General features: G+C 43.0%; 1 protein-coding gene across 2 annotated transcripts in view; it reads left to right on the top strand.

Moving 5' to 3' along the window:
• The window catches only part of LOC127582491 (uncharacterized), a 44,295-nt gene that overhangs the window by 19,704 nt on the left and 2,593 nt on the right, over window positions 1-21,998 (top strand). Inside the window, exons 1-4 of one of the 2 annotated variants that reach the window (XM_052037794.1) lie at window positions 7,014-7,163; window positions 7,411-7,573; window positions 14,755-14,906; window positions 18,006-18,168. In XM_052037794.1, the coding sequence (XP_051893754.1) occupies window positions 7,433-7,573; window positions 14,755-14,906; window positions 18,006-18,168 (456 nt within the window). In that variant the 5' untranslated portion in view covers window positions 7,014-7,163; window positions 7,411-7,432. Of the gene's footprint in view, window positions 1-7,013; window positions 7,164-7,410; window positions 7,574-14,754; window positions 14,907-18,005; window positions 18,169-21,998 lie in introns of those variants that run through there. The other variant, XM_052037795.1, reaches the window with a different exon arrangement.

Here is a 21,998-nt window from a genome sequence, read left to right as displayed (position 1 = left end):
CATTCCTGAAGGTACAGTGCCGTGAATAAGGTGATGAAGGACACATGAGATACTTGCCTTCAATAGCCAGGCATAGAATATAAGAGCAGAAAGATTATGGCACAAACTTATAAAACATTGGTTAGGCCACTTTTCTGGAGTACTGTGTACAGTTCTGCTCACCACAGCATGGAGAGGACATAATTGCGCTGAAAGGGGTGTAGAGGAGATTCACCAGGATGTTGCTCAGGATGGAGCTTTCAGTTATAGGACAGACTGGAGAGGCTGCGTCTGTTTTCTTCGGAGCAGTGGAGTCTGAGAGGAGGACCTGACAGAGGTATAAAAAAATTATGAGGGGCATTGATAGGATAGAGAGCAGGAAACTTTTCCCCATAGCAGAGGTAATTAAAATGATTGGCCATCTGTATAGGGTAAGAAGTAAGAGTTTTAGAGGGGATCGGAGGAACAAGTCAATCTGAGTTTATTGTCATGTGCACAAGTACGGTGAGGTACACGTTTTCACCTAGAGGGTGGTTGGAATTTGGAACGCACTTACTGACTGGCTTTGCTGTTTCCATTTCCTTTCACAGCATGCCACAGCTCTCTGGTGATGCTGGTGCAATGGGGGTATTCAAGGTGTTGACATAGATTGGCTTCCAGTGGTCGGTGATGTTTCTGTGATTGTCATCCATCATTGGGTCAAATAAGGGGTCGCTGATTTAAGACAGATGAGACAATATTTTTTGTCTCAGTGGGTTGAAAGTCTTTGGAACTCTCTTCATCAAAGGCCGGTGCAAGCAGAGGCTTTGACTATTGATTTAAGCAGAAGTAGATAGATCCCTGATAAGGAATGGGGCAAAAGTATACCAGGGGTAGACAGGAATGTGCAGTTGAGGTTACAATCCAATCAACCAAGATCATATTGAATGGTTGAGTGGTCAAGCACCCTATTCCTGTAGAACACACTGGATAAGGCACGGTGGGATTATTGCATCCAGTTCCAGTCAACAAACTTTACGATCTGAAGGTCCTAGAGAGGACACAGATTAACAGAGATAGGGAAATATAAAAACCGAGCAGGAGTCAGCCATTTGGCCCCTTGAGTTTGCCCTGACAGTCAGTACGATCATGGCTGTTCCTTTATCTCAGTTCCAACTCTCTCCATATACCCTTGATGCTGTTCACATCTAGAAATCTATGTCCTTCTTAAATGTATTCAGTGACTTGGACTCCACGGCCCTCTGTGATAGAGAATTCCACAAGTTCCTCGTCTGCTCATCCAAATATCTTCCCCATTTGCTGACCCTTGATTCTAAACCTCCCAACAATGGGAACGATCCTCTCTAGACCTACCAGTCAGATGTTTGAATGTTTCAGTGAGAGCTCCTTTCTATCTAAACTCAAGTGAATACAGGCCAAGTCAACCAGAGAGTCCAGAGATGAGAATTTTCATCTAAAGGTTAGACTGGAGAAGTTGGGGTTCTTCCCCTTGGAACATAGAAGTTTGAGAAGATCTGTCAGAGATGTACACAATCAATACTGGATTAGACAGGAAACCAGAGGGGAGCTCTTTCCACTAGTGAATGGTTCATGGACCAGGTGACACACACATTTAATTTTGGTCAAAAGGGATGGAGAGATGTGAGGAGGAATTTTTTTTTACAGTACTTATGATTTGGAATTCTTTGACTAGAACTTGATGGAAACAAAATCAAACACAGCTTCCAGGAAGGGATTGAGCAGGCACTGGAGGGCTGATGACTTGGAGGGCTGCGGGAGACGAGCAAAGGATCATGGCTGGCAGAATTCCTCCATGAAAAACCAAAGATGGGCTGAATGGCCTCTCTCAATGGCTTGGTTCTCTGTGGCCACTGTCACTTTGCAGCTTGTGGGCACCTGCTAGCCAGATTTCTGACAGTCCAACAGTGATCACATTTCAAATGTATTTAATTGGCTCTGAAGAGCTTTGGAGTATGCTGAGTTTGTGCCTGATGAGATAAAAATGCCGATTTTGTCTTAACAGTCTGACTTTAACAGGAAACATTGTGTGATGTAGTTTTTGTGTTTGGATCTTATCTGCTGAGGACATCCTTTGGCTAGCAAAGAATGGCTGTTCATGAATCTTTCTGCAGAAGTAGCGCAGCCAGCTATAAGGTGTTTTCCCTCTAAATAATTCCTAAGTGGCAAGGAATTTCCAAGCTCGGTTTTATTTAATCTGTTCCTTTCTTGCAGAATCAGAAAGATTCCAAGGCCGTGGCTGACATCATGAGAGACTTGGACGTGAACTGTGATGAGCAAGTAGATTTCAAGGAGCTCATGCGCTTGGTGACAGCCATCACCATCGCCTGCAATGACTTCTTTGATGATTATCGGAAGAATCAGGGGAAGCGGGAAAAGTGAACACATAATCTTGGGTGAATATAGAGTTTGGCACATTGTCTGGAGATGTGCAGAGTCCTGAGCAAAAAGTACACATGCTCTGGACATTGATAATCGTCAATAAACGTCTGTGTGTGTGCAATTGTCTCTTTTTCAAACATAAGGGACATTTTTATTGATGGGTGTTTTGTTTTAAAACTGAAGTTAAATGCACCGGCTGTCCTTGTGGGATTTGAACATGAACTCCGGGTTACGAGTACCTCTGGATTAGCCGGTACGGTAACATAAACACAACATTACACAACTGTGGGTGATTTTAATTAATAGTGATTGATAGCAAGGAAGGAAGCCGTGGGCTGCAGGAAGATGTCAAAAGACAGGTCAAGTGGGCAGAAAAGTAGCAAAAGTATATTAATGAGCTGGACTTGAGTATTCAAAGCATCATTTTACAGTTTGCAGATGACACAAAACTAAGAATCACAGTGAACACCTCAGGAGGACAGACGGATAATATAAGCACATTTTAGATGTCAGACTCTATTTAACAGAGAAATGTGTGAAGTGCTGCTTTTGGTAGGATGAATGAAGAAAGACAATAGAAACTCGATGGAGCTGCAGGAACGGCAGTCTGGGAGTGGGGATATGTGGGGCACTCAGGAACCCCTCTACGAAGCCCTCCATGAACCACCTCAGTTCTCAGGCATCAGTACATGGTTCATTTCCACGTGCAGTTCTCTTCTTGTGTCCATCCACCAAAGTCAGAGATCTTTCCATTGGCAGGCATAATACAAAGCTGTGAGTTGACCGCGACAAGATGTTGAAATGTACATTGGCCATCCTGAAGCAGCAGCATACAAAATGTGCATCTCTCGCTGCAGTCACCAGTCACAGGCAATTTGGCACACACCCACAGAGGAAGGGCTAGACTGAGCTTAGCCTTTGTTTTGCAGTTGACTTCAATTCACCTGGGTTTATTTGAGCAGGTGAAACATTGTGTTAGTCCCTTACAATCCAGAAACTGCAGGCAAATATTTATCTCCAATTCAGTATTCAAGATAATTCTGGAATAAAACCACCTCATTAGCCTGGACACAATAGCAATCACTAAGAACTAAATTAACATCAAATAAAACAGAAGTCCCAGCAAGTCAGACAGAATTAGGCAATTAGAATCAGATGTAATGTATTGCAATATAATGTTTTGCTAATAGCAAGATTGTAACACGTCCAACAGGCCAGACTATAGTAATAGAAAGAGAAAAACTCAACAAAAATCACAGCTGCGTGACAAGCAAAAGTGGCCTGTTCTGATACAAAGTGAAAGAGCAAGTTACCCAAAGTTGATGAATTTAACATGTGCCCAGATGGGAGATGAAGTGTTGTTATTCAAGCTTGCGCTGAACCTTGTTGTAATAGTACAAGAGGCCACAGTCAGATAGGCCACAGTGAAAGTGGGATGGGAAATTAAAGTGGCAAGTGATCAGAAACTCAGGTCACTCCTACAGACTGAACATAGGTGTTCTGCAGGGTGATCACCCAATCTGTGTTTGGGTTCACCAATATAGGAGACTATAATGTTTTCACCCTTGGTGTCAAAAGCCAAAGTCACACTTCACCATCACTGGAGCTACTAGACAAACCACCTCAGTTCTCAGGCATCAATACATGGTTCACTCCCACGTGCAGTTCTATTCCTGTGTCCATCAACCAAAGTCAGATGTCTTTCCATTGGCAGGCATAATACAAAGCTGTGAGTTGACCTCGGCAAGATGCTGAAACATACATTGGCCATCCTCAAGCAGTAGCAGACAAAATGTGCATCTCTCGCTGCAGTCACGGGTCACAGGCAATTTGGCACACACCCATTTCACCATGTTAGTCTTTGACTTACTGACTTGGGTAAAGAAGCCACTTAGGGCCATCCTCTGCCCCTCCAGGAAACTGCTCATGCCCAAATTGAACCCACCGTCACGGTCTATATGTCATACCTGCCACAACTGAGCGAAGCCTTTGATAAGGTCCCACATGGGATCCGGGACAAACTGGAAAATTGTATCCAAAATTGGAGTGGTAATAGCAGGAAGAAAGTGATGGTGGAGAGTTGTTTTTGTGACAGGAATCCTGTGACCAATATTGTACAACAGGGATCAGTGCTGGGACCCACCATTCATTGTATATATTAACAAAATGGACATGAATTTAAGAAGTATGATTCGTAAGTTTGCAGAAGAACATGACATTTTAAGGTGTTTTTGATAGGATAGTTGTTGGCTACAGGATGATATTGATCAGTTGGTAAGATGCGCAGAGCAATGGCGGATAGAATATAATCCTGATAAGTCTGGGGTGATGCACGTCGGGAAGACTAATATAAGGGTGAGAAATACACAATGAATGCTAGTGCTCCAGGGAGTACTGAGGAACAGATGTACCTTGGCGAACAAGTCCAAGCATTCCTGAAGGTACAGTGCCGTGAATAAGGTGATGAAGGACACATGAGATACTTGCCTTCAATAGCCAGGCATAGAATATAAGAGCAGAAAGATTATGGCACAAACTTATAAAACATTGGTTAGGCCACTTTTCTGGAGTACTGTGTACAGTTCTGCTCACCACAGCATGGAGAGGACATAATTGCACTGAAACGGGTTTAGAGGATATTCACCAGGATGTTGCTCAGGACTGGATAGGCTGTGTCTGTTTTCCTCAGAGCAGAGGAGTCTGAGAGGAGGACCTGAAAGAGGTATAAACAATTATGAGGGGCATTGATAGGATAGAGAGCAGGAAACCTTTCTGCGTACCAGAGGTAATTAAAACGATTGGGCTTATGTATAGAGTAAGAAGTAAGAGTTTTTGAAAGGATCGGAGGAACAAGTCAATTTGAGTTTATCGTCGTGTGCACAAGTAGTGAGGTACACGTTTTCACCTAGAGGGTGGTTAGAATTTGGAACACACTTACCGACTGGGTGAGAAAGGTACTCACACAGCAAGTTAAGTACCTAGGCCTTAGCACTTAAATCACCAATGCATTGAAGGCCATGCTGGTAAATTAGAGGCTTCAGTGCAATTTCTGCCATTTCTCTGCAGTGGTGTGCCTACATAGAGGGTGTCTGGCATTCTCTGCTGTTTCCATTTCTTTTCACAGCATGCCACGGCTCTCTGGTGATGCTGGTACATTGAGGGTATTCAAGGTGTTGACATAGGTTGGCTTCCAGTGGTCAGTGATGTTTCTACAATCATCATTCATCATTGGGTCAAATAGGGTGTTGCTGATTTAAGACAGATGAGGCATTAATTTTTCTCTCAGAGGGTTGGGAGTCTTTGGAACTCTATTTCTCAAAGGGCGGTGCAAGCAGAGGCTTCGTCTATTTAAGCAGGGGTAGATATATCGCTAATAAGGAATGGGACAAAATTTTATGAGGGGCAGACAGGAATTTGCAGTTGAGGTTACAATCCAATCAGCCAAGATCATATTGAATGGTTGAGTGGCCACACACCCTATTCCTGCTCCTCATTCATGTGTTTTTATGCACTTGGAATGGACAAGAGTAGTGATTCTAATCATGGATGGGTGTATTTCCAAATTTATAAGCTGGACATCAAGCTGGTGAAAAACCCTTAGCCAGTAATTTTTTGGGCATTCGTTTTAAATTAGGGAATCACATTCTAGTAAAGGAAGGGAAATCAAGTGCAGTTAGTGAAATGGTGAAACGAAACAATTGGATTTATTCCTGGAGACACTGATCAAAGGTGGGAAACTAGGGCTGAGGGACAGTGGGGAAAGACAGTCTAGTGGTGCTCAGGAAAATAAGGGGTCAAGAGATAGAAGGTGGACCTAATGTGTTGGCAATGTTGAGGTGTCAGAACTGGATGAATCAGTGGGATGAGTTTTGTGATGCAAGATACGCGAGTGCAGTCGTGGCGTGTGGTAAATAGCAGCTTGGCATTCACTCTCAGATTGTTCCATCTGATTGGAAAGGGGCTCAAATCCTGGGACGCGGGGCTGGGGACTGATCGCATGCAGGATGTGATGTGATTGACAAGTGAGTATTAAACTGTCAGCATATATTTCTTCCCCGGAAGCAACATACATTCGCCAGATCCTACACGTCTTTCAGATGAGTCAAGATCAGGGGAATTCCGAAATTTGAGACTGGGAGTTGAACCCATGTAGGATCTGGGAATGAGATTGGAACAGGGAATGGAACAGGAGCAAATACTGGGAAAAACAGCGCTGATTTGGGTGGGGGAGCGCATTCGCTGGGAATATCAACATCTAAACCCCGGGCAGCAGACTCCAAGCAAGAATTCCCTCAGGACAGTAATGACTGGGCTGAGATACCTCCTGGAAAACTCCAATTTCTTGCAGTATTCCCTCCTACTTCACTTCCCCCCTCCCCCGCGAATCTGCGAGCTCAGTTTTCAGGAGGGACATCATCCTTTGAACTCCGAGCTTTGGCCAAAGATTCCTCCCTGGGGAACCCTGACCTTCGACAGGGATTTACCGGGAACTGGCGGCTTGTTTCCTGATGAATGATTTCCCCCGAGACGGGCCACGGGGGGTGGGGGTCTGGGAAGTCGGGACCTGTTTTTTAACCAATGGAAAGCAGGCTTTCCGGTGTGGATATCTGGAATTGGTTGGCGGATCGGCCAATGAACTGAGGTGATGAAGGGCTGATCGCTGTGATTGACAGGCGTTGTGGAAAATCTCAGGTCTCGTTATTTTTGCCCCTTGAATCGGCTGATTGGTGAGGAGAAGGAAGATTTGCGGCAATCTGGACAACGGTTTCATTTGTTCAAGTGAAGTATGATACCATGTTTAACTTGTATATTCCTAAGGGATAAAGTGATTTGAGTGATAAATGTGACGGGTCCACTCTGTGATGGGCGGCAACAGAACCGGTTTATTTGGGATCTGGTGCGGGGCTTAATGCTGTTTTTCGGAGATTTCCTGCATCGTGTATGAAGGAGAAGTGTATGTGATCTCACTCTAACCTCTCGCTTTCCCAAAACATTTTTTGCCAACCCAACCCTTTCTTCCCTCCTTCACAGTCAGCCCACAGTCAACAGCAAGATGCTATCTCAACTGGAAACCGCCATGGATGCAATTATCAAAGTCTTTCATAAATACTCTGGGAAAGAGGGAGACAAGTACACACTGAGCAGGTCTACACTCAAGGACCTCCTGAACGAAGAGTTTAAAAACTTCCTGAAGGTAAATTATCGAGTTGTGAGGGCTCCTTTTTCTGGCTCTGCGGAGCTCGCTGAATGAAATCAGTGCTGAGAGGATGAATGCAATGCCAGCATCAAATGATACAGAGAGCCATGAAATGGTTAATGGGAGAGTGAGGCTGCTGTTGCACCTTTAGTGCTGGAATGGATGAGGACTAAGATGGGTGATGTTCAGGGATTTGTGAGGAGGTTTTTTCTCTGCTACTGCTTTCTGCTGATGAGTTCTGATTAGCACTAACATCCACAGAGAGTCCGGTTTGATACAACCCACTATGTGATCCACTGTAAAAGGCAGAGGGAGTGAGAGTGGACTGAGTGGGATATTAAAGAGTATGGCTACGATTTGGTAACGCGTCTAATCATACGGGAAAAGTGGGATCATGCACAGATATTATTTTCTGCTCTCTTTTGTCATTTACTTCATCCAAAGAAGTCCACAAGTTCCTACCCTTCTCTCTCTGCAAGCTAAGATTAAAAAAAAGTCCAACAATCTACAGCCCCCTCAATGACGAGGGGCACTGAAAGTAGAATAGGGCAAAATATAGAAACTTTTGTTAAACAGCAAGAATCTAACTTCATAGAAAGCCAAGAAAAGTAATATAAAATGGAGTATTGGCATTAAAGGGCAAACTGAGGGTACAAAAAGTTATTACAAAATAAGATTACAAAAATCCAGTGATGTTTTATAATGAGGTAAAAAGTAAGAGGGTAGCTGAAGAAAGAATATTGGCTTAATTGGACCTGAAAAGGCAACCTGTGTGTGCAGGCAGAGGAGGTGGGAAAGGTTCTTCATGAAAGTTTTGTGATTATTTTTACAAAAGAGGAGGATGATGCTGTTGCTGTAGTTGGAGAGAATGCATGTCAAATATTAAATGGAATCAACAACAGTAAAAGAGGAACTATTTAGGGGTTCATCTAATGCGAAATGGATACATTGCCAGACTAATGACATATATCCCTGGCTGTGTAATAACCAAAGGGCGAAATTGTGGAGGCCCTGACTGAGTAACTTAAATTCTTTGAGGTAACCAAGGGACTTGATAAGGGCTGTGCATTTGATGAAGTTTACATTGATTTTGACAAGGGCACACATGACAGGCTGGTCAAAACAGGTAAAAGCTCATGGGATCAAAGGGAGAGTAGTAAATGGATCCAAGACTCCTTCAATATCGGAAAGTAAACAGTAGTGACAGATGGGAGTCCTTGTGACTGGAAGGCTGCTACCAGTGGAGCTCCACAGGGCTCAGTCACTAGCTTTTTGTGATATATGTGATTGATTTAGACCGAAGCTCAGAGGGCACAATAGTCATAGATGATGCAGAAATTGCTGGCGTGGTTGTCAATGAGGAGAAAGGCTTTAGACTGCAGGATAGATGGCTTGGATGGAAAAATAGAAAATAGAATTTAATCCAGAGTAGTGTGAGGTAATACACTTGGGAAGGTGCAACATCCTCAGGGTTGAGGATGGGTCCTGAGGTAACTGATGAAGCCAATGTGGGATCAGTCATCTCTGCTACAGGTGAGGCAGGATAGGTGGGTGTTGGAATGGGAGCTGCTGTATTTCTGTCATTTACACTGGGCTTCCATGCACTCCTGACAAAAGGACTTGGTTGTTAATGCCTTCCCGAATGCTCCTCCACTTCGAGCTGTCATGGGTCAGAGATTCTCAAAAGTCAGTGGGGATGTTACACATTTTCAAATATAAAATAAAAACAAAACGTATTGTAAATGCTCAGCAGGTCAGGCGACATCTGTGGAGGGAGAAACAGAGTTAATGTTTTCAGTTAATGAAAGGTTTTTCATCAGAACCTTGCACCAATTGGAAATGTTAATTTTGTTTTCTCTCCATGGATGATGCCTCACCTGCTGAGTATTTTCTATTCTTATTTCAGATTTCCAGCATCTAACTTTCTTTACTGTTTGATTACATGTTTTCAAGAAGGCTTTGAGAACATTCTTGAATCGTATCCTCTGTCCATCTGATGATACCTTGCAATGATGGAGTAGAACAACATGCCCTCCCATCAGAGCTGACTGAGTGTAATTAGAGCCTCATTGCTGGATGTGGGCTTGGGGAAGGATGTTCACTTAAGATGCCAGGGCATTTGAAGGATTTTGCAGAGATGCCTTGGTGGTATCTCTCCAGTACTTTGAAGCTCCTGCTCTAGGTAGTCTGTATAGCAGGGCAGGGATCACTGCTGCTTGGTAAACCATGTACCCAGTTTGAGGTCTTGATCTTCAGACACTCTTTCCCTCAGACAAGAAAAAGCTGTGTCAGGAGACCGAAAGTGGTGATAAATTACATCATCAATGTTTGCTTTTGCAGAGAGGTAGATCCCAAGATATGCAAAGTGATCCACATCTTACAGGGTCTCTTTGTGGATATTTATTATTGGGGATGGTGTTGTCAAGCAGGGATAGGTCACTGTTGGACCTCTGTTTTGTGGATGTTAAGCATAAGGCCCAATCTCTTGTATGCTTCAGGGAACCAGTCAATGATAACTTGGGTCTCTGTCTTCTAACAAGCATGTACTCAAGTGACATCTGTGTAATGCAGCTCAATGACTGAGTCTGGACTGACCTTGGTTCTGGAGAGCAGGTAATGTCGGTTGAACAGTTTCTCATTTGTCCTGTGGACTGGCTCCATTCCAGTGAGAAGCTTGTTGGAAGTGAGGTGAAGTGTTGCAGTGGGAAAGATTGAGGAAAGGTATTGATGCAGCCTTGCTTGACATCAGTCTGCAGTGAGATGGGGTCTGTGGCAGACTGTTGGTTCAGATCACAGCTTGTGTGGCAGAATGCCCAGAATGCTTTCCTTTATTAGCCGAGGCACAGAATATAGGAACAGGGAAGTTATGCTAGAATTGTGTGCGTCAGATTGACCACAGTTTAAGTACACATATAGTTTTAGCTGATACATTATGGGAAAGAGGGGATGTAGAAGGGACTAATGAGGATGCCATCACAAATGGAAGTTGTAGCAATGAGGAAAATTTGGACAAACTACGATTCTTTTCTTTGGAAAAGAGGAGCTAAAGGTGATTTAATTGAGGTGCATAAAATTATAAAGGACCTTGATAGAGGAAATAGGAAGGGCCTTAGCAGAGGCGGCAAAATCCAGGGAGCACAAGTTTAAATAAATTATAGTATCAGTGGAAGGGGAAGAATGAAGTTTTTTACCCATGGAGTGGTCTCTCCCTGCCTACAAATGTGGTGTGATCAGAAACCTTCATCATATTTAAACAGAACTAGGATGTGAACTTGAAGAACAGTAACCTGCAGGCTGATGGAAACTAGTGCTGGAAGATGGGCTGAGACTGGCTGACTTTCCTTGACTGCCTGAGCCTGCTTCTGTGTTGTAAATTTTCAGTGATTCTAAGTCCTGAATTGGGATCAAGGAACAGAGGATCTGGAGGTGGGATATACAAATCTCTCTGAATACTGAACAGAGCAATAAATCCAAACCAAGTTATTTCTAAAAGACTGGCATTGAATAGCAGGGACATTGCATTGTGTGTTGTATCAAATCTTGATGAGAGCACACTTTGATTATACTCTGTACAGTTCTGACCACCATATTATACAAAACATATAAATACACTGGAGAATTTTCAAAGTAAAGGTTGGCAGTGGTAAAACTAGTGGTGAGGATGCACCACCAGGATCGGCTTGTGCTTTTAGAATAGCGAAGGCTGAGAGGATAAATCAAAAAACTACGGGGGCTGGAAATCTGAAATAAAATCATAAAATGCTGGAAATGCTCAGCAGATCAGGCAGCATCTGTATGAGAGAGAAAAAAGTTAACATGACAGGTCAATGACCCTTCATTAGAAGGGTTCTGATGAAACATTGATGCTGGCTTTCCCCCCTCAGATGTTGCTTGACCTACTGAGCATTTCCTACACTCTGTTTTTATTTAAGCCTGAGTAGTTTTTGGACAGATTATGAAAGGGTTTAGTACTGTAGATACATTGGTGGTAGGACTGACCAATGCCAAGAAACTCGATAGGAGTTTTGGGAGAAACAACTTTACCCAGAGAGCAGTGAGAATGTGGAACTTGCTCCCACAAAGTACTTGAGGTGAATGGCAGAGATGAGTTGAAGGGGAAACTGGATAAAAGTGAGAGGGCGGAAGGAACAGAAAGATATAGTGATTTGGATCCCAATGGGGCCACATCCTCCTCCTCGTCAGGAGCAATATTCCTCACGAAGGAGTCATCAGTACAGATTGTTGATGTAGGTTTGCATACACTGATGGAGGGAGGGGAGGAAGAAGGTCATGGGTGGGGGAGAGGATAGGACCCCCCTCTGGTACCATACCCAGATCCCACTGTTTATCAGTGAGCCCAGAGAGTGAAGGGACGTTAAAGTGTTGGAGTGTAACTGCCCAGTCCAAATGAACATTTTTACTGAGGATGGAAAACACTGACTCTGAGCCCACAAACCAGGGCAGGGAATTCCAGGTCAATGTTGGAGGGCAAAAGGGAGGAGAGATCTTGTCTCCATGCTCAAGGTGACTCAATCAAGTTAGACGTTCCCCGTCAGCAGCACTATGTGTATTTACTAAACAATCTCGAAGCATTAGATCTGCAGTATCCTCTTCAAACCACTATTCTTACTGCAGTCACCAAGCTCCAATTATCTCGGTTTTAATGCTTCTCCCTGCCAACTAAATCTGTATGCAACGGATGAGTCTTTAACCTTGATTCACCGGGTGGCACTCCTGCCTTTGAGTCCTAACTTGGTAGCTTCAAACCTGCTCCAGATACTTGAGTGGAAAAATTCAGGCTGGAACCAGTTTGTTAAAGACACTTAAATTCTTAGTGTCGATCACAACCTTGACATTTCCCAAAGCATTTTGAAAGTCTCCTTGAAGTGTGGAAATAGCTGGAGATGACTTCTTTTGGATGAGCGACCCTTGATTGGATGTAAAAGATCACAAGGAAGAGTATGGGAGTTCTGTGCTCAGAGGCCAATATTCATCCCAAACTCCATGAAGATTTGCCTGTGGAAAACACTGGATAAACCACAGCTGGATTATTGCATCCAGTTCCTGTCAACATACTTTACAATCTTAAGGTCCTGGAGAAGACACAGATTAATGGAGACAGGGAAATATAAAAACTGAGCAGCAGTCGGCCATTTGGCCCCTTGAGCTTGCTCTGTCATTCAGTACGACCATGGCTGATCCTTTATCTCAGCTCCAACTCTCTCTGTATACCCTTGATGCTGTTCACATCTAGAAATCTATCTCCTTCTTCAATGTATCCATTGACTTGGACTCCATGGCCCTCTGTGATAGAGAATTCCACAAGTTCCACATCTGCTCATCCAAACATCTTGCCCCATTTGCTGACACTTGATTCTAAAGCTCCCAACAATGGGAATGATCCTCTCTAGACCTCCCAGTCAGATGTTTGAATGTTTCAGTGAGAGCTCCTCTCAGTCTAAACCCAATTGAATACAGGCCAAGTCAACCAGAGAGTCCAGAGATGAGGGTTTTCATCTAAAGGTTAGACTGGACAAGTTGGGGTTCTTCTCTTTGGAACAAAGAAGTTTGAGAAGATCTGTCAGAAATGTACACGATCAATACTGGTTTAGACAGGAAACCAGAGGGGAGCTCTTTCCACTAGTGGATGGTTCATGGACCAGGTGACTCACACATTTAATTTTGGTCAAAAGGGATGGAGGGATGTGAGGAGGAATGTTTTTCTTTACAGTACTTATGATTTGGAATTCTTTGACTATAACTTGATGGAAACAAAATCAAACACAGCTTCCAAGAAGGGATTGAGCAGGCACTGGAGGGCTGATGACTTGGAGGGCTACGGGAGATGAGCAAAGGATCATGGCTGGCAGAATTCTTCCATGAAAATCCAAAGATGGGCTGAATGGCCTCTCTCAATGGCTTGGTTCTCTGTGGCCACTGTCACTTTGCAGCTTGTGGGCACCTGCTAGCCAGATTTCTGACATTCCAACAGTGATCATTTTTCAAAAGTATTTAATTGGCTCTAAAGAGCTTTGGAGTATCCTGAGTTTGTGCCTGATGAGATATAAATGCCAATTTTGTCTTAACAGTCTGACTTTAACAGGAAGCATTGCATGATGTAGTTTTTGTGTTTGGATCTTATCTTCAATGTGTGCTAGACACTCTTTGATACAGTTTAAGGTGGTTCACAGGACCCATATGTCCAAGGACATGTTAGCCCATTTTTATCATCATATAAATCATAGCTGTGACAGATGTAATTCGAAGGTGGCTTCCCTGTTTTGGTCCTGTCCCTTTTTGGAAAAATGTTAGGAAGACATTTTTAACATTATTTCAGCTGTATTGAATATTGATTTACAACCTCATCCTATTACTGCAACCTTTGGGTTACGAATGATGGAATCTGGCCACTTATCTGCTTCTGCTCGTCGCATGATCGCTTTTGTCACATCAATGGCCAAGCGATCCATTTTGTTTAAGTGGAAGGATCCAATACCTCCTACCACTTTTCAATGGTTTTCTCAAACTATAGCATGTTTAAACTTAGAAAAAATTAGGAGTTGTACTGTTGATCCTTCGCTTAAATTTGAGGAAGTTTGGAGTCCACTTATTCAATACTTCCATGTGATAAAAGCTGACCTTTTTCAGATCCCTTTCAATAACCCTTGAATACAGAGGAGCGGAGTTAAAGACATAATGTTTTTTTAACTGAAGAAATATGTCCAGGTTTTTTTTGAAGTTTTTGGTTTCTTTTGGTTAATTATTAATATTTTTTTGATTTGGGTGTTCTTTTTCATATAATTAAATCTCTTTTCAATTTTCCTTTTGTATTATGTTCACTTGATAAGAGAGCAGGAGGGCTAGATTACTTTTTTTTTACTCCTTTTGATTATATCTATTAACTGTTATGATTGTTATCCTGATCTCTTTGCACCATATGTATAATTAATAATGTTATATATATTAATTTGTACTAATTTGAAAATTAATAAAAGGATTGAAAAAGAAAGAAAGGACCTTATCTGCTGAAGACATCCTTTGGCTAGCAAAGAATGGCTGTTCATGATTCTTTCTGCAAAAGTAGGGCAGCCAGCTATAAGGTGTTTTCCCTCTAAATAATTCCTGAGTGGCAAGGAATTTCCAAGCTAGGTTTTATTTAATCTGTTTTTGTTTTGCAGGAACAGCAATATTCCAAGAACGTGGATAACTTCATGACAGAGTTGCAGTGTGATAATCAAGTCAATTTCAAGGAGTTCATGGGCTTGGTGACGGCCATCACCATCACTTGGAAGGGCTTCTTGGATGATCATTGGAAGAAACAGTGGATGGGGTAAAGTGAACACTTAATCTTGGACTGAGTATAGTCCTTGGCACATTGTCTACAGATGTGCAAAGAACCCTGAGCCAAAAACACACACACTCTGGACATTGATAATCGTCAATAAAGGTCTGTGTGTGTGCAATTGTCTCTTTTTCAAAGTCAGCAGAATAAGGTTTGTCTTCTGGGAAAAACAAATGTATTTCATGTTCTGACAGGTTGAATATCATGGGCTTTTAAAAAATTTTTAAAGTTTGTTTTGGGAGGGTGGTATTCTGCGAGCAAGTCTGGGGTTTATTGATCAATTCTGGTGGTTCTCAGGAGATTTGATACAGATATAGGTCCATTCCAGGACAGTGAAAAGTCAACTCTGTTGGTAGGAACCTGGACAAGGAGTCACATACTGGTCTAAGCCCAGTAAGTATGAACTGAAGTTAAATTCACTGGCTGTCCTTGTGGGATTTGAACACATGAACTCTGGGTTACTAGTATATCTGGATCAGCCAGTACTGTAACATAAACACAACATTACACGACTGTGTATGATTTTAATTAATGGTGATTGATACCAAGGAAGGAAGCCGTGGACTGAAAGAAGATGTCAAAGGACAGGTCAAGTGGGCAGAAAAGTAGCAAAAGTATACTAATGAGCTGGACTTGAGTATTCAAAGCATCATTTTACAGTTTGCAGATGACACAAAACTAAGAATCGTAGTGAACACCTCAGGAGGACAGACTAGTAAAATCAGCACATTTTAGATGTCAGATTCTACTTAACAGAGAAATGTGTGAAGTGCTGCTTTTGGTAGGATGAATGAAGAAGGACAATAGAAACTTGGTGGAGCTGCAGGAACAGATATCTGCAAGTGGGGATATGTGGGCCACACAAAAACCCCTCTATGAAGCCCTCTATGTACCACCTCAGTTCTCAGGTAGCAATACATGGTTCATTCCCACGTGCAGTTCTCTTCTTGTGTCCATCAACCAAAGTCAGAGATCTTTCCATTGGCAGGCATAATACAAAGCTATGAGTTGACCTTGGCAAGATGCTGAAACGTACAATGGCCATCCTCAAGCAATAGCAGACACAATGTGCATCTCTCGCTGCAGTCATGGGTCACAGGCAACTTGGCACACACCCATTTCACCATGTTAGTCTTTGACTTACTGACTTGGGTAAAGAAGCCACTTAGGGCCATCCTCTGCCCCTCCAGGAAACTGCTCATGCCCAAACTGAACCCATCGTCATGGTCTATATTGTCATACCTGCCACAACTGAGCGAAGCCTTTGATAAGGTCCCACATGGGATCCGGGACAAACTGGAAAATTGTATCCAAAATTGGAATGGTAATAGCAGGAAGAAAGTGATGGTGGAGAGTTGTTTTTGTGACTGGAATCCTGTGACCAATATTGTACAACAGGGATCAGTGCTGGGACCCACCATTCATTGTATATATGAACAAATTGGATATGAATGTAGGAAGCATGATTCGTAAGTTTGCAGAAGAACATGACATTTTAAGGTGTTTTTAATAGGATAGTTGTTGGCTACAGGATGATATTGATCAGTTGGTAAGATGCGCAGAGCAATGGCAGGTAGAATATAATCCTGATAAGTCTGGGGTGATGTGGGGAGGGTGAAAAATACACAGTGAATGCTAGGGCTCTAGGGAGTACTGAGGGACAGAAGTACCTTGGTGAACAAGTCCAAGCATTCCTGAAGGTACAGTGCCATGAGTAAGGTGGTGAAAGACACATGAGAAACTTGCCTTCAATAGCCAGGCATAGAATATAAGAGCAGAAAGATTATGGCACAAACTTATAAAACATTGGTTTGGCCACTTTTCTGCAGGACTGTGTACACCACACCATGGAAAGCACATAATTGCATTGAAAGGGGTGTACAGGAGATTCACCAGGATGTTGCTCAGGATGGAGCTTTCAGTTATAGGACAGGCTGGAGAGGCTGCGTCTGTTTTCTTTGGAGCAGCATAGTCTGAGAGGAGGACCTGACAGAGGTATAAAAAATTATGAGGGGCATTGATATGATAGAGAGCAGGACCTTTTCTGCGGCTGGGGACTGATCGCATCCAGGATGTGATGTGATTGACAAGTGAATATTGAACTGTCAGCATATATTTCAGCCCCAGAAGCAGCATTCATTCACCAGATCCTGCACACCTTTCAGGTGAATGAAGATCAGAGGAATTCTGAAATTTGAGACTGGGAGTAGAATCCAGGTAGGATCTGGGAATGAGATAGGAACGGGGAATGGAACAGGAGCAAATACTGTGAAAAACAGCGCTGATTTGGGTGGGGGAGCACATTCGCTGGGAATATCAACATCTAAACCCTGGGGAGCAGACTCCAAGCAAGAATTCCTTCGGGACAGTAATGACTGGGCTGAGATACCTCCTGGAAAACTCCAATTCCTTGCAGTATTCCCTCCTACTTCACTTCCCCCCTCCCCCGCGAATCTGCGAGCTCAGTTTTCAGGAGGGACATCATCCTTTGAACTCCGAGCTTTGGCCAGAGATTCCTCCCTGGGGAACCCTGGGCTTTGACAGGGATTTACCGGGAACTGGCAGCTTGTTTCCTGATGAATAATTCCCCTGGGACAGAGGGGACTGGGATGTCGCGATCTGTTGTTCCACCAATGGAAAGCAGCCTTTCTGGTGCGGATAACTGGAATTGGTTGGCGGATCAGCCAATGAACTGAGGTGATGTGGCTCTGATCGCTGTGATTGACAAGTGTTGTGGAAAAACTCAGGTCCTGTTATTTTTGCCCCTTGAATCGGCTGATTGGTGAGGAGAAGGAAGATTTGTGGCAATCTGGACAACGGTTTCATTTGTTCAACTGAAGTATGATACCATGTTTAACTGTTAAATTCTTAAGGGATAAAGTGATTTGAGTGACAAATGTGACAGGTCCACTCTTTGATGGGCGGCAACAGAACCGGTTTATTTGGGATCTGGTGCGGGGCTTAATGCTGTTTTTTGGAGATTTCCTGCATCGTGTATGAACGAGAAGTGTATGTGATCTCACTCTGACCTCTCGCTTTCCACAAAACATTTTTTGCCAACCCAACCCTTTCTTCCCTCCTTCACAGTCAGCCCACAGTCAACAGCAAGATGCTATCTCAACTGGAAACTGCCATGGATACAACCATCAAAGTCTTTTCCAAATACTCTGGGAAAGAGGGAGACAAGTACACACTGACCAAGGCTGAACTCAAGGACCTCCTGAAGAAAGAGCTTAAAAGCTTCCTGGAGGTAAATTATAGAGTTGTGGAGGGCTCCTTGGTCTGGCTCTGTGGAGCTCGCTGAATGAAATCAGTGCTGTGAGGATGAATGCAATGCCAGCATAAAATGGTACAGAGAGCCATGAATGGTTAATGGGAGAGTGAGGCTGCGGTTGCACCTTTAGTGCTGGAATGGATGAGGACTAAGATGGGTGATGTTCAGGGATTTGTGAGGAGGTTTTTTTCTCTGCTACTGCTTTCTGCCAATGAGTTCTGATTAGCACTAACATCCACAGAGAGTCCAGTTTGATACAACTCACGATGTGATCTACTGTAAAAGGCACAGGGAGTGAGAGTGGACTGAGTGGGATATTAAAGAGTATGGCTACAATTTGGTAACAGGTATAATTATACGGGAAAAGTGGGATCATGCACAGATATTATTTTCTGCTCTCTTTTCTCATTTACTTCATCCAAAGAAGTGAACAACTTCCTATCCTTCTCTCCCTGCAAGGTAAGATTAAAAAAAATTCCTACAATCTACAGCCCCCTGGATGAAAAGAGGCACTGAAAGTAGAATAGGGCAAAATATAGAAACTTTTGTTAAACAGCAAGAGTCTAACTTCACAGAAAGCCTCAAAAAGTAATATAAAATGGAGTATTGGCATTAAAAGGGAAAATTGCTGGCAAACTGAAGGTACACAAAGTTATTACAAAACAAGATTACAAAAATCCAGTAGATTTGTAATTAGGTGAAAAGCAAAAGGGTAGCTGAAGAAAGAATATGGCTTAGTTGGGACTGAAAAGGCAACCTGTGTGTGCAGGCAGAGGAGGTGGGGAAGATTCTTCATTGAAAGTTTTGTGATTATCTTTACAAAAGACGAGGATGATGCTGTTGCTGTAGTTGGAGAGAATGCATGTCAAATATTATATGGAACAAACAACAGTAAAAGAGGAACTATTTAGGGGTTCATCTAATGCAAAATGGATATATGGCTAGACTAATGAAATGTATCCCTGGCTGTTAAAAGAACTAAAGGGGGAAATTGTGGAGGCCCTGACTGACTAACTTAAATTCTTTGTGTTAACCAAGAGACAAGGGCAGTGCATTTGATGAAGTTTACATGGATTTTGACAAGTTCACACATGACAGGCTGGTCAAAACAGGTAAAAGCTCATGGGACCAAAGGGAGAGTAGCAAATGGATTCTAGACTCCTTCAATGTCGGGAAGCAAACAGTAGTGATTGATGGGAGATCATGTGACTGGAAGACTGCTACCAGTGGAGCTCTACAGGGCTCAGTCTCTAGCTTTTTGTGATATATGTTAATGATTTAGACCGAAGCTCAATAGTCATAGATGATGCAGACATTGCTGGTGTGGTTCTCAATGAGGAGAAAAGCTTTAGACTGCAGGATAGATGGCTTGGGTGGAAGAATAGAAAATAGAATTTAATCCAGAGTAGTGTGAGGTAATGCACTTGGGAAGGAGCAACAAAGCAAGATATTCTTCTCTCCCCAGCAGTCCCTCAGGGTTGAGGATGGGTCCTGAGGTAATTGATGAAGCCAATGTGGGATCGGTCGTCTCTGCTACAGTTGGGCAGGACAGGTGGGTGTTGGAACGGGAGCTGCTGTATTTCTGTCATTTACACTGGGCTTCCATGCACTCCTGACAAAAAGACTTGGTTGTTAATGCCTTCCCGAATGCTCCTCCACTTCGAGCTGTCATGGGTCAGAGATTCTCAGAAGTCAGTGGGGATGTTACACATTTTCAAATATAAAATAAAAACAAAACATATTGTAAATGCTCAGCAGGTCAGGCGACATCTGTGGAGGGAGAAACAGAGTTAATGTTTTCAGTTAATGAAAGGTCTTTCATCAGAACCTTGCACCAATTGGAAACGTTAATTTTGTTTTCTCTCCATGGATGATGCCTCACCTGCTGAGTATTTTCTGTTCTTATTTCAGATTTCCAGCATCTAACTTTCTTTGCTGTTTGATTACATGTTTTCAAGAAGGCTTTGAGAACATTCTTGAATCGTATCCTCTGTCCAGCTGGTGATCCCTTGCAATGATGGAGTAGAACAACATGCCCTCCCATCAGAGCTGACTGAGTGTAATTAGAGCCTCATTGCTGGATGTGGGCTTGGGGAAGGATGTTCACTTAAGATGCCAGGGCATTTGAAGGATTTTGCAGAGATGCCTTGGTGGCATCTCTCCAGTACTTTGAAGCTGCTGCTGCAGGTAGTCTGTATCCCAGAAGCATATCGAAGGGCAGGGATCACTGCTGCCCGGTAAACCATGTGCGCAGTTTGAGGTCTTGATCTTCAGACACTCTTTCCCTTAGACAACAAAAAGCTGTGTCAGGACACTGAAAGTGGTGATAGATTACACCATCAATGTTTGCTTTTGCAGAGAGGTGGATCCCAAGATATGCAAAGTGATCCACATCTTACAGGGTCTCTTTGTGGATATTTATTGTTGGGGATGGTGTTGTCAAGCAGGGATAGGTCGCTGTTGGACCTTTGTTTTATGGATGTTAAGCGTAAGGCCCAATCTCTTGTATGCTTCAGGGAACCAGTCAATGATAACTTGCGGCTCTGTCTTCTAACAAGCATATACTCAAGTGACATCTGTGTAACGCAGCTCAATGACTAAGTCTGGACTGACCTTGGTTCTGGAGAGCAGGTAATGTCAGTTGAACAGTTTCTCATTTGTCCTGTGGACTCGCTCCACTCCAGTGAGAAGCTTGTTGGAAGTGAGGTGAAGTGTTGCAGTGGGAAAGATTGAGGAAAGGCATTGATGCAGCCTTGCTTGACATCAGTCTGCAGTGAGATGGGGTCTGTGGCAGACTATTGGTTCAGATCACAGCTTGTGTGGCAGAATGCCCAGAATGCTTTCCTTTATTAGCCGAGGCACAGAATATAGGAACAGGGAAGTTATGCTAGAATTGTGTGCATTAGATTGACCACAGTTTAAGTACACATATAGTTTTAGCTGATACATTATGGGAAAGAGGGGATGTAGAAGGGACTAATGAGGATGCCATCACAAATGGAAGTTGTAGCAATGAGGAAAATTTGGGCAAACTACGGTTCTTTCCTTTGGAAGAGAGGAGCTGAAGGTGATTTAATCAAGGAGCATAAAATTATAAAGGACCTTGATAGACTAAATAGGAAGGGCCTTAGCAGAGGGGTCAAAATCCAGGGAGCACAGGTTTAAGTAAGTTATAGTATCAGTGGAAAAGCAAGAATGAAGTTTTTCACCCACAGCGTGGTCTCTCCCTGCCTACAAATGTGGTGAGATCAGAAACCTTCAACATGTTCTGTGTTGTAAATTTTCAGTGATTCTAAGTCCTAAATTGGGATCAAGGAACAGAGGATCTGGAGGCGGGATATACAAATCTCTCTGAATACTGAACAAAGCAATAAATCCAAATCAAGTTATTTCTAAAAGAATGGCATTGAATAGCAGGGACATTGCATTGTGTGTTGTATCAAATCTTGATTAGAGCGCACTTTGATTATACTCTGTACAGTTCTGGCCACCATATTATACAAAATATATAAGCACGCTGGAGAATTTTCAAAAAAAAAGATTGGCAGTGAGGATGCACCACCAGGAACGGCTTGTGCCTTTAGAACAGCGAAGGCTGAGAGGATGAAAATCAAAAAACTACAGGGGCTGGAAATCTGAAATAAAATCATAAAATGCTGGAAATGCTTAGCAGATCAGGCAGCACCTGTGTGAGAGAAACAAAGTTAACATGACAGGTCAATGACCCTTCATTAGAAAGGTTCTGATGAAACATTGATGCTGGCTTTCCCTCTTCAGATGCTGTCTGACCTGCAGAGCATTTACAA

This window comes from Pristis pectinata, chromosome 24 (genome assembly GCF_009764475.1).
Source record: "Pristis pectinata isolate sPriPec2 chromosome 24, sPriPec2.1.pri, whole genome shotgun sequence".
Taxonomy (NCBI): domain Eukaryota; kingdom Metazoa; phylum Chordata; class Chondrichthyes; order Rhinopristiformes; family Pristidae; genus Pristis; species Pristis pectinata.
Note: the sequence above shows the minus strand (reverse complement) of the source record. Positions and strands in the feature narration are given on the sequence as shown.